The 12,774-nt window shown below is 48.5% G+C and overlaps 1 protein-coding gene across 1 annotated transcript in view; it reads left to right on the top strand.

Annotated features, from left to right (window-relative positions):
- Positions 1 to 12,774, top strand: part of ASB18 (ankyrin repeat and SOCS box containing 18) — a 65,881-nt gene that overhangs the window by 20,716 nt on the left and 32,391 nt on the right. Inside the window, exons 2-3 of the mRNA XM_077152079.1 lie at positions 3,536 to 3,660; positions 7,572 to 7,839. Coding sequence (XP_077008194.1) covers positions 3,536 to 3,660; positions 7,572 to 7,839 — 393 coding nt within the window. The remainder of the gene's footprint in view (positions 1 to 3,535; positions 3,661 to 7,571; positions 7,840 to 12,774) is intronic.

The raw sequence follows: 12,774 nt of genomic DNA, 5'->3' as shown, positions 1-12,774 counted from the left end.
TACCGGGGATGTGTCAATTTGCTCAACCAGTGATACCACATCTGGAACAGCAGCCGCAGTGGAAGTCACCAGCTGGTTAAGTCTGCAATAATCCACTGTCATCCTCCAGGATTTGTCTGTTTTCTTCACAGGCCAAATAGGAGAGTTGACTGGGAATGTGGGTGGGATCGAGTCCTTGGTGATGGCACCAATCTCTGCAACCCTTCCAGGAATGCACTATTGCTTTTGAGTTGGTGTTTTGATAGATAGAGCCAATTCTAGTGACTTTGTCTTTCCTATCAAAATAGCAATAACCTCACGAATCAGAGAAGAACTATGTGGATTCTGTCAATTGTCAAGTATATCTATTCCAATTATGCATTCCAGAATGGGAAACAACCACAGAATGGGCTTGGATACCCACTGGATCCACTATGAGATGGACCTGAGCTAAAAACCCATTGATTACCTTACCTCCCTAAGCCCCTACTCCTCTGGGGAACCAGAGAGACATTTTGGGTCTCCTGGAATTAATAACAGAACATGTGTATAATAATCCCCCAAATACCTGATCATTTCCTTTTCCCTAATGCACAGTCACTCTGGTAAAAGACTATCTGTCCCTAAGGGAAAGGCTGAGAGGAAGATTAGCAGTATAAATTTTTGACAATGTAACAGAATCCTTCCTCAAAGAAACTTAACCTTCCCTTCATTCAAGGTGGTCTGAGTCTGTAAACGATCTCAAGACTGGGCATTGATTGAGGGATTGTGACTCTATTTTTGTAATTCAAGTTAGACTTTTTCACTTGACCTAGAACTCTTCACTTGACCTAGAACTCTTCTGCCTATACAGATCAAGTAAGAATTTAGTACCTATTTCACTTTTGGTATCTCATGATCAGCTAGCCAAAGCCATGGGTCTCTGTGGGCCAGACTATTATTGCTTTGACTTTACTGCCTACTATGGTAGCCATATCTAACTTGTCTAGGGTGATTAAGTGCCGCCATTTGGCTCTGGCCAACCTGGGATCCAATCATCCCATTGTGCTTAAGGACCCAAATTTAGTGGCTGCAGTTCCCACACCTAACCTACAAAGAATAGTGACAAGCTCTTAAAAGGTGATAGAGCTGCTCCCACAAATTGATTACTAACAGTCCCTGTGAAAGGTGTACCCTCTGGGCATTCCCGGGACAGGATGACTAGGGCTCTCTAAGCCTTTGGATCCCCTCATCTACTTTATACAAGGGCAGTTCTGGGATTTCAACTTCAGGCACCATAGGCCAACTTTTAGTCCATACTTCAGCCAACCACACTAACAAACCATTAGAGCTCTTTCTCAGCCCTTGAGCTACAACACTGAATCCAGACTCTCTGCTTAGTGGGCCCATATCAATAAATTCCACCTGGTCTGACTTGACGCTCCTTCCACCGCTATCCCACACCTTTAATAGCCATCTCCACACAAATTCCTCTTTTTCTATTTATATACATTCAAAAACTCATGCAGTTCTTTTGGAGTGTTTGCACCTCCTCATGGGTCTCCTCATTGTACCTCATTTTTCAGGACCTGTTGGATTTCAGAATAACAGTGATGGGTCTGGACAAAAAAAAGGGGTGGTAGGGTTGGGTTACGAGAGGAATTTGCAGTGTCCTGCAAGCCAACTACGTCATGACATTGCACTATGCTTTCATCTGGTGAAAGAGAGTTAATCTCTTCCGAAGGAGGTGGGGGGGATGTCTCCTCAGGGAAGACTCGCGTTCGGATGGTTGATTTTTCAAGGAATACTGGAGGTCAGGTGGCTGATTCCTCAGTGTAAATCTTTACAGATTTATCTGGCCTAGAAGACTCAGCAGAGTTGAGGGTTTCAATGTCCCCACTGTCATCATTCTCAGCCCATATTTCCCCATGACAATTTTCAGGATCCCGTTCCTTCCCCATCAATGCCCTCACTTTAACCGCAGACGCCTTAAAATTTGGGAATTCAATTTATGTTTTAATGGAGCTACTCACACAATGAGATTCTGGGTCTGATTTAAGAAATCTCAAGTCTGTGACCATAAGAAATGAGAGTTTCTTTCAGGGCACGCAGGGAGATTTTCATGTCCTACATAGGGCACTTGTGCTGGGAATCTGAAGCCTCGAGCGCATCCATTTCTTTAACTGTTTCCAGTATATTTAAGAACAAGACATCATTATAGTTTTTAACCCCACAATACTCCAATAAAGTATCAAAAACACTGTCACCTAGAGCCTTGCCTCTTACAAGCATTTGAATAGCACTATTCAAAGGTGGATATTTTGCGTATCTCTATTGCCAGCTCACACCATGGGCTATCAGTGGCCTCTTGATCATTGGAAATAGAGTCATTAGCAGTTTTTAATCTAATCAGGTTAGAGAACCAAATTCCAAAACCTCACAACCGATTTGGAAATATCCTTAAGATTCTATATCTCAAGGACCAAAATTTATATTAGCCAGGGTTCTACAGGGAAACAGAACTGACAGGGGAGTTACATGTGTAAATATCATGAGATTTACTATAGGAATTGGCTCATGGGGATTGACAAATCCAAATTGCATAAGGTGGACTACAGATGATGAAGATTTTGATGCATTCCCCCAAGACAAACTGGCCTGCTGAAGTAGAGAGAAATTCTTCTGTCTGCTGAAAACATCAGTTCTCACTTTAAGCCTTCAATCTGATTAGATGAGAATTCTCTCATTGCTAAAGGCAATTTCCTCTGTTGATTTTAGATGCAATCAGCCATAGATGCAACCAACTGACTAATGATTTAAATCTATGAAATACCCTCACAGGATCAGGCCAGTGCTTGCTTGACTGAACAACTGGACACCATAACCTAGCCAAGTTAACACATTAATTTAACCACCACCAGGTGTAAATATAATAATATCTAAAAAGAAACTGGTACATGTTTGGTGATCCATAAAACTTACATTCCCAAATTTTCTACAAAACATGATTTTTAAAAACCTGAGAAGATATCACTTATTTGCAAAGCATTTTGGCTGCAGAAGTCATATTTTCAAGCTAGTCACCTCACCAACACAAACAGGTAACACAAATGTTCTTTAAGGCTACAAAATCATCTGCCCAGGCAAAATCAGGTTAAAGGGCATCCAACGTGTGTCCTGGGCATCTGCCCTTGCCATGCAGAGAGCGTTTGTGACTTGCGGATGTGTCTCTCTGGAGTCAGCATTGGCATAATCACAAGATGGTCTCGGTGGCATTCCAGCAGTCACATGGTCCCAGCCATATCAAATAACTATTGTCACATCGGAGCCCACACAAGCTATAAATACACACCATTGAGCCCAACTGGATTTCAATTGAGTAATGACAATAGAAATAGCTCACACTCTTGAAGTCCATCTTTCCACCTCTGGGGAGCTTTTCTGAAAGAGACCACGTCGCGATGGAGAGACAGCCAGAGCCAATTAGAGGAAGACTTCAGATCTTTCAGAAGATGGACAAAGATGCTCCAGTTAGAGCTGGGTCCCCAGAGCTTGAGTACCATACCGCCTTGGTTACGGGGGACCTGGACCGTCTTCAAGGCCTTGTGGACCAGTTCTTCCAGGGCGCCAACGTGGTGTTTGAGATCAGGCAGGATGAGATGGAGTGGCAGGTGAAGTCCCCAGCCACATTTGGACTGTCAGGTACTCTTTTCAAAGCTCTGCTACTTGCTTTTAAGGAGCTACTAATCCTCTCTCAGAATGTATGGTTCCTGTGTTTGGCTGCACAGAAGGGCATTGCATTTAACATCATCAAGGAAAAGATGTCTATAAGTGAAGTTTGGTTTGCATGAGATGGCAGGTTTTAGGTGGTGGGGTGCAAGAGATCAAAAGGGCAATGCCCCATCTGGTATTGGAAATGTGTCTCCTTTTTAGCAAAGATCATTGGTTTGGGACTGATCTGCCAGGATCAGCATCTGGCAGCCCAGGGAGGTGGGAGAAGGAGCAGGGTCGCCTCTCCTTAGAGGGCCCCCAAGCAGGACCTGGCTTGCAGCTCTGTGCACTCTCCTTCTGTGGAGCTGGGACGCTACAGCTACTGCAGGGCAGCTGGGGCAAAGCCAGCATCAACCCTGGAACTGAGGGGTGCCTGAGAGTGGGGGCAGTCCAGGGGAAGAGGTCAGAGGACCTATGTCATATATGATCAGGTGTGTCCCTACTCCCTGAATGTGCTGGGCAGAGCAGCAGAGACCACGAGTGGAGACATGGCATCGCCCTGCTGCAAGAGACGGGCCCATGCTGACCACAGGCCATATTGGGTTCAGATGTAACATACCCTCCGCAAGGGCTCATGTGTTGGAATAAGGTGCCAGGTGCCAAGCAGCCCTGCCAGACCTTGAGATTTGAGAACCTGTGGTCAAGGAGGCATGGGGCAGTGTCCCACGTCCCTGGCTCGTAAAGAATGCAGAAGGCCAGCTTCCAAAGGCCTGACACGGTTCTGTTTATACCCCTCGCAGGAAAAAGGGAATAAGCCTAAAGGACTATAGAAGGGCTAAGTAGTTCACACCAGCCAGTGGGGCAGCAGGGGCTGTGGGGAGATGTCACTTCCAGTCTGGGCTTTGTCACCTCCCAACTGTGGGGGTACCTGGGCCCTTTCTGGGCCTCCTCTCCCCATCTGTCCCAAAGAGGGGTGTGGATAGTTTCTCCAAAGTATTGTGACAGCAACACAACAAGAATGCCAAATGCTTTGCATTTTCTATCGTTTCTTTTTTTAAAGCCCATATTTTCCAGCCCTGGACACACACACACACACACACACACGCACACACACACACACACGCACGCGCACACACACGCACACGCACACGCACACACACACACACACACGGCACCTCTCACCATTTCAAATTAGTGTTAACCCACCTTTGACACATTGCCTGAATCCAAAGACCGATTTTTTCCTTCTCCTTCATCTCCCAACCCCTACAACAGACCTGTAACCCCAGCAGGTTAGAGAATGTTGAAAACGAAGGGACCTCAGCTGCGGCTGAGGAAACTGCTCCCAGAGAGTTAGACGGGCTGAAGCCTTCCACGTGGGTTGGGAAGAATCTTAATTTCCTGGGGCTGCCATTACAACATCAACAATCTGGCTGGTTTAAAAAGACAGAAATGCATCGCCCGTGCTTCGGGAGGCTAGAAGTCTGACACTACGGTGTCAGCATGGCGGCACTTCCCTCGGTGCCCCAGGGCAGACTCTGTGGCTCTCCTCACGTCTGGTGGTCTGCCGCCAATCGCTGCCTTCTCCCCTCTGTCTCTCTGTGCCCAAATTTCCCTTTTTTAATAAGGACACTAGTCATATGGTATTCAGGGTCCAAGGTAATCCAGCTGGGCCTCATCTTAACTAATTACTTCTGTAATAACCCTATTTCCAAATAAAGTTACATTCCGAGGTCCTGGGGGTTAGGACTCGATATACCTTTTGGGGGGACACGATTCAGCCCATATCACCAGGGGACCCTTAAAGCATCGTCAAAGATCTATTTGCAGGACAGGGCAGGACAGGGCTGTGCACACACCCTCTGATGGACACAATTCAATCGATAAGAGGGAGAGAGGGAAGGTGGGCACTTGCGCCACTTGGACTCTGCCCTGTCCCCTCTGCCACCTGCCTCTCCTCGTGGCCAACCCAGGAGCAGAAATGACCAAGCCCGTCTGAGAACAGCACCCTCACCCACTTATGAGACGTGTGACGCTTCCAGCTCCCGCCGAGGAAGCGCCATGGAGACAGCAGGTTCCCAGCAGCTTGTCCTGGGCACCAAACCTGCAAAGGGGTTTTCCCATTCAATAGCCCCAGCCAGTTCCTGGGGCCGAGGAGAGCCCGGGCGTGGGGAGCTGAGGCTTGGCGGGATGGGCCACGTGGAGAGGAGCCGAAGCCCGCGTTCCTCCTGTGGGCAGAGCAGGGTGGAAGCCACAGGGAGAGAGAGGTGCCCTCCTCCCAGCCCAGGTTCCCTTGAAGACCTGACGGAGGCTCACTGAGTTCAGGGCCCTAAGGAAGGGTCCCGACCCTTAGCGATGGATGAGTCCATGTCCACCCGTGGCCCCTTCCCCTAGTTCACGGAAGGAGGTGGGAATCCAGGGCAGGCAAACAGAGCTGGAGGAGACCGGGACTCTGGCCCATGTTGGAGAATGGAGCACCCCTTCCTTGCTCCCAGTAAGCAAACTTCATAGCTTAGAAAATGAATCGAATCCGAGAACCAGCAGCAGCTCCCTGCAGGAAGGGAAGTTACTGTTGCACCAAGAAGCACAGCCACGCCCCCCACCCCTGCCAGGCCCCCAGCTTCCAGGGGAAGGGCAGCCAAAACCAGTGCAGATCTACATCTCCACGGCCTCCAGCCATCACACTTTCACCACCAGGGATTACTGACCCCTACTTCCCCCAGCGCGTGTGCACTGCGTGGGATGGGGGTGACAGGCTGCAGCTCTGTGCCACGCGCAGGTAGGGAATTAATGAGTGGTCTTTCAGAACTGCTCAGCGTGGCTCCTGGGGAGGAGGTGGCCTGTGAAAAGGGTCTCCTCATTACAGTCCCGGTATCGATTCTACCATCATTACAGGACGGCATCCCTGCCATGTGAAATCCTGCCTCTTGATGTGTACTCGCCAGGGACCGCTATCCCCATCACCACCCGCGCTCCCAGCCGCTAACAACCTTCCACCGGCCTTTTGAAAGCTCCAAAGTTTTCAGAGAAGTAAAATGGATAGCACCTGCTCCATTTCATCCCTCAAGAAAGAACAACCCTACACACACACACACACACACACACACACACACACACACACCTAAAAAGCACAGAGAAACAAACCAGAATTGTGCTGAATGTGGAACGTCACATCAAAGCGCACTTCTAAAACTCAGCCACTTGCAAGAGGGCTAAAGTTTCTCTGAGTCCTTTTCTTGAGCAAACTTGGTGACGTGGGTCAGTCTGTTTTTGTCTGTTGTCTTCATGGCATAAAAGGGTAACTTTGGGGCTGGGCGGGGAGGGCTTGATTCCAGGAAAAGCCACCGCTCACTGAGCACCTGCCCTTCCTCCTGGCTCTGCCTGATTTAGAGGCAGGAAAATAGGAATTCCTCCCTTACAGCTCTCCCCGCTGTCTGTGGGGCTTGCTCAGCGGTGAAATCCTTGACTCTCGCCCAGTTCCTCAATCATCTGCCTATTTGGCAAAACCCTGCTGCCTCCCACAGATCCCTTCTCTCTCTCTGCCTCTCTGTAGCTCAGTGCTGGCCTTTTCAATTTATTGCTTTTCTCTCTCTCACTGCATCCCTGTCTCTCAATGTGCCTCTGTCTCCAACCTCTCTCCCATCTTGCTTTTCCCTTGGTATCTCTTCCTGCCCCTCTCTGGGTCTCTCTCCTCACCTGTCACTCCCTGGGGGTCTCATTCCCCACCCCACCCCCTTTAATCCATACGTCCAGCAGGTTCTCTCTGGGTTTCTCTGTCCCTAACCCTCAGCCTATAATGCCCACACTTCTAAGAGACAGTTTCACCCTCTTTGGGCCTTAATGGACATCCCCGGGGATTCCCCACCCGTCACCCACCTTTCCTTTCCCCTCCTCCGTCCCAGGCCTCTGGACCCTGGAGTACAAGCGCGAGCTCACCACGCCCCTGTGCATCGCCGCGGCCCGCGGCCACACGGCCTGTGTGCGCCACCTGCTCGGCCGCGGCGCCCACCCCGACGCCAGCCCCGGCGGCCGCGGCGCCCTGCACGAGGCCTGCCTGGGGGGCCACACGGCCTGCGCCCGGCTGCTGCTGCAGCACCGCGCCGACCCCGACCTGCCCCGCGCCGACGGCCTGGCGCCCCTGCACCTCTGCCGCAGCGTCGCCTCGCTCGGGTAAGGACGCGCGCCCCGACGCGGCCGGGGGCCCGAAACCCAGATCCGCCCCAGGACCGGGCTCCCCCTCATCCCCGAACCCAGACCCGCCCACAACTGGGACTGAACCCCAGGCCCGGCCCCCACCCCGACCCTGTCCCCCGGGATCCCGCCCAGACCCCGACCCCCGCCCTACCCCGCCCCACGACACGGGCGCCCCCACACCTCGGACCCCGTCCCTGCCGTGGACACCCTCCGATCCCGGACCCCGTTCCGCCCACTGCCAGGGCTGGTCCCCAGACCCCGCCCCGTCCCCGCCCCCCGCCACGTCCCGGGCCCGGCCGCAGCCCTCGCCACCGCCCCGGCCGCCCAGCAGGGCTCCTCCCCCGCCTCCCCCACCCGGCGCCGCCGACCCCCAGCCGCGCCCCGCCCCGGGCCCCATCGCGCCCGGGCCGGGACTGGACCCGGGTTCGCGCCCCGGCGGGGCCCGGCCGGGTTAATTGCGCCTGATTGCGCGCGCGGGGGGCGGCGCCACGCCGAGGTAATGAGCGCCGCGGTCCCGCCGCCGAGGCCGCGCTGGAGAGGCTGAAAGGCCGCTGGCGGGGTTGGAGCTGAAAAATTAGGGTTTTTAATGATAATTTTATGCAGAATAATTGTCACAGTGTGACATAAATGGTTAGCTGCTCGGGGCAGGGGCCTCGGCGTCCCACGCGGAGGCTGAGCTGCGTGCGCCCTTTCCCAGGCCCAGCGCCCGGGGGGCCCGGGGGGCCCGCGGCTCCGCGTCCAGCCCGGCGCAGGCCTGGGGGAGCGTCCGGCGCGTCCTGGGAGCCGCAGCCCGGAGCACGGGGCGGAGACGGAGGCCCTAGCCTGCCTCGTCTCATCCTGACATTTCTTTTGTCGGCCTGTTCTCGTCCCTTCCGAGGGCTGAGTATAAAATGTATCGCCTTCCAGCGCAGGGGTGGCGATTCATGGAAGTCACGTTAAGGACTTGGGACCCGTGGACTCTGAAGGCCTGTGCCGCCCTTAACGTCTGTCCACCAGTTGTCCCAAGTCACTGGGTCTCCTGGACCAGGAGGAGGAGGAGGGCAGTGGGCAGGGAGGGCCGCTGGGTCGCATGACCAGACAGGTCACCACCTAAGCACTGTCACCCGAGCTCAGAGTAGGGACTCAGAAGTTTGAGCCCACGAGGACGGGAGAGCCCTGGACTGCTGAGTCCGAGGGAAAGACGTTTCTAACAATATTCTTTAGAAGCTGCTGTGCAGAGGTGTAATTGATACGCAATAAACTGCAGGTTTAAAGTGCACAGGTGAAAAGTGTTGACACCTGGCTATAACTCAGAAAACCATCCACACCCCCAGGCTAGCGAGCACATCCATCACTCACTCCCCCAAATTTCCTGTGCCCCTTGGCAATGCCTCCCACTTGCCCCTTCCTCCAGACCCCATCCCCAGGCAACCACTGATTTGGTTTCTGCTACTGTAGGTTAGACTGAATTTTCTAGAATTTCGTATAAATGGAGCGTGCTCTTTTGTGTGTGGCTTCTTCCGCTCAGCATAATTATTTTGAAATTCATTACTCTTTTTTTTTTTTTTTTTTACATGGGCAGGCACCGGGAATCAAACCTGGGTCCTCTGGCATGGCAGGCAAGCATTCTTGCCTGCTGAGCCACCGTGGCCCGCCTGAGATTCATTACTCTTGTCGTATGTGTCCCTAGTTCATTACACTTCATTGCTGAGTAGTAGTCCACTGTGTGGTAAATCACGGGGGACTTGTTCATCTGCCTGTTGAAAGATGTTTGGCTGTTTGCAGTTTTTTGGCTATCGCAAATCATACCACTGTGAATATCTGTGGACAAGCATTTGTATGGGCACACACTTTCGTTTCTCTTGGGTAAAGACCTAAGAGTTGAATGGCTAGGTCACATAGTAAGAGTATATTTAAATTTTTAAAAAACTGCCAAACTGGTTTCAAAAGTGGTTGTATGATTTTATGTTCTTACTAGCACAATGTGAGAGCTCTGTTGCTCCGTATTGTCAGCACTTGGAATGGTCAATATTCACTTTTAGACATTCTAATAGGTATGTAGTGTTTATTACTTAGTTTATTACTTACAGTTTATTACTTACATTGGCAGTGGAAGGAAGACCAGCCAAAGGTGCCACCACCAAAAAGGACAACCCTGAAACAAAAGGGACCAGGTGGCTGCAATGCGAGCTGTGGGATACCCCACTGCTGGGCAGCCACGCTTAGACCATGGCCAAGCCGATTTTATAGTCTCTATCCTGGGGTGGTGAAGATACAGACCTCACCCAGGAGGCCGTGAGAACCTTTCAGACAGCCTCCCAGAGAGGACAGGGGACCAGTGGGCAATCGCCTCCTAGAAGCACCTTACAAGCTCCCATCTAAAGGAGCACACCGTGTCCTCCCAAGACTGTGTGACTCAGCTGTGGTTCAAGCCTCTGCCCACGAGGGCCTTGTGGAGTCACGTGAGGCCCCGAGGCACCACAGAGCAGCTGCTCCCCTACATCGTCCTGTTCCGCCAACCCATGTGTCTGTTTTGACATCAGCATCACATAACCATGAGCACTGCAGTGTTGTAATAAACCTTTAAATCCAATAGTCTGAGTCCTCAACCGTTGGTCTTTTTCAGAGTTGTTTTGGCTGATCTAGGCCTTTTGCATTTCCATGCAAATTTTAAACTCTTTTCAGTTTCTACCAAAAAGAAAAAAAAAACTTGCTGGGTTTTGATTGGGGTTGCACTAAATCTATAGATAAATTTGAGAAGAAATGACTTCATAAAAATATTGCTCTTCTAATCCACTAAATCATTATTTCCTCTCCATTTATCTAGGGCTTCTTTAATTTTCTCAGCTATGTTCTGCAGACTTTAGTGTGCAGGGATAACACATATTTTATCAGATTTAACCCTAAGTATTTCAGATTGTTGATGCCTTTGTAAATGGCTTTATTTTATTTCCATTTCTGATTGCATGTAGCTGTTATATGAAAACATAATTGATTTTTATATTGATCTGGTGTCCTATATCCTTGCTAAACTCACTTATTGTTCTAGTAGCTTTTTTGTAGATTCTATAGGATGTCTATGCAGGCAATCATGTCATTTGCAAATAAAGACAGTTTTACTTATTTTCTAATCTAGATGCTATTTATTACTTTTTCTTGCCTCCTTGTATTGACCGGAATGTCTAGTGCAAGGCCAAATAGAAGTGGTGAGAGTAGACAGCCTTCCTTGTTCCTGCTCTTAGAGGAAGGCACTAAGTTTTTCACCATCAAGTATGTATGTAGTTGTAGGTTTTTGTAGATGCCTTTTTTTTTTCAGATCAAGAAATCTCCCTTGTAGTTCTAATTTTCTGAGCATTTTTATTATGAATGGATGTTGAATTTTGTCAAATGCTTTTCTGCAAATGTAGAGATAATCTATGGTTTTTTTTGTTTGTTTGTTTTTTGGTTTTTTGGCCTGCTAATATAGTGAATACATTGATTGATTACCTTGCATTCCCTGGATAAGTCCTACTTGTTCATGAGGTATTATCCTTTTTACATATTGTTGAATTTGATTTGCTGAAAGTTTGTTTAAAGTGTCTACATCTATGTTTATTTAGATATATTGGTCTGTAGTTTTCATTTCTTGTGAAATCTGTCTGGTTTTGAAGTTAGAGTGGTACTGGCCTTAAAAATACCTTTGGAAGGTTCTTTCCTCTTCTATTTTCTGGAAGAGCTTCAGTAAAAATGTTATTCTTTCTTCCTTTAATGTTTGGTAGCTTCATCAGTGAAGCTGTTTGGGCTTGTAGTTTTCTTTATGAAAAAACTTGTAACTAAAAGCCAATATCATTAATAGATATATGGCTACGTGGGTTATTTATTTCTTTTTGAGTAAGCTTGGTAGTTTGTTTCTCAAGGATTTGTCTCTTACCATCTAACATGTTAAATTTATGGGTATAAAGTTTTTCCTTATTATCCTTTTTTAATATTTGTAGAATCTGGAATGATATCATCTCTCTCCAATTGCATAATATCAGAGTTTATGTCTTTTTCTCCTGGTCAGTCTTGCTTTTGTTTTCATTGACTTTCACTATTGTTTTTCTGTGTTGTCTTTCATTGATTTCTACGTAATTTTCATTGTCCTCCTTTATTCTGCTTACGTTGGGCTTCATTTGCTCTTCTTTTCCTAGTTCCCTAATTAAGCTGGTAGCTAATGTCATTAGTTGAGAGTTTTCTCATTTTCTTATCCAGGCTTTTAGTGCTCTAATGGCCTTCCAAGTATTACTATAGCAGCATCCCACAAATTTTAATCGGTTTTATTTTCATTTTCATTCAGTTTAAAATACTTTCTAACTTCCCTTTTGATTTTTTCCTTTGGACCATGGATTATATAGAAATGTGTTATTTAGTTTCCAAATATTGGAGCATTTCTAGATGTCTTTCTACTTTTAAAATCTAATTTAATCTCATTGGGGCAGAGAGCTTACTTTGAATGACCTGATTCCTTTTAAATTTATTGAGACTTGTTTTATGATCCAAAATATGTTCTGTCTTAGAAAATGTTCTACATGTGCTTGAAAAGGATGTGTAGTCTGTGGTCTTAGATGGCATGTTCTATCAGTGTCAACTAGTCAAGTTGCATAGTAGGGTTGTTCAAGTTTTCTGCACCCTGACTGATTTTCTGCTTACTTGTTCTATAAGCTGCTGAAAGATGGGTGTTGAAATCTCTGACTGTAATTGTGGGTTTGTCTATTTCTCCTTTCAGTTCTATCAGTCTTTGCTTGGGGTGTTTTGAAGCCCTGCTCTTAGGTGCATAAATGGTACCTTGTCATGTCCTCAGCTGCCGGGATGCAGTCTACCAGAAATGGAGCGGCTTTTAACAAGGGAATTTAATAAGTTGCAAGTTAACAGTTTTTAGGCCATGGAAATGTCCCAATTAAAACAAGTCTATAG

The sequence above is a fragment of the Tamandua tetradactyla genome, chromosome 3 (assembly GCF_023851605.1).
Source record: "Tamandua tetradactyla isolate mTamTet1 chromosome 3, mTamTet1.pri, whole genome shotgun sequence".
NCBI lineage: Eukaryota > Metazoa > Chordata > Mammalia > Pilosa > Myrmecophagidae > Tamandua > Tamandua tetradactyla.
This window is presented reverse-complemented; position numbering and strand designations above follow the sequence as displayed.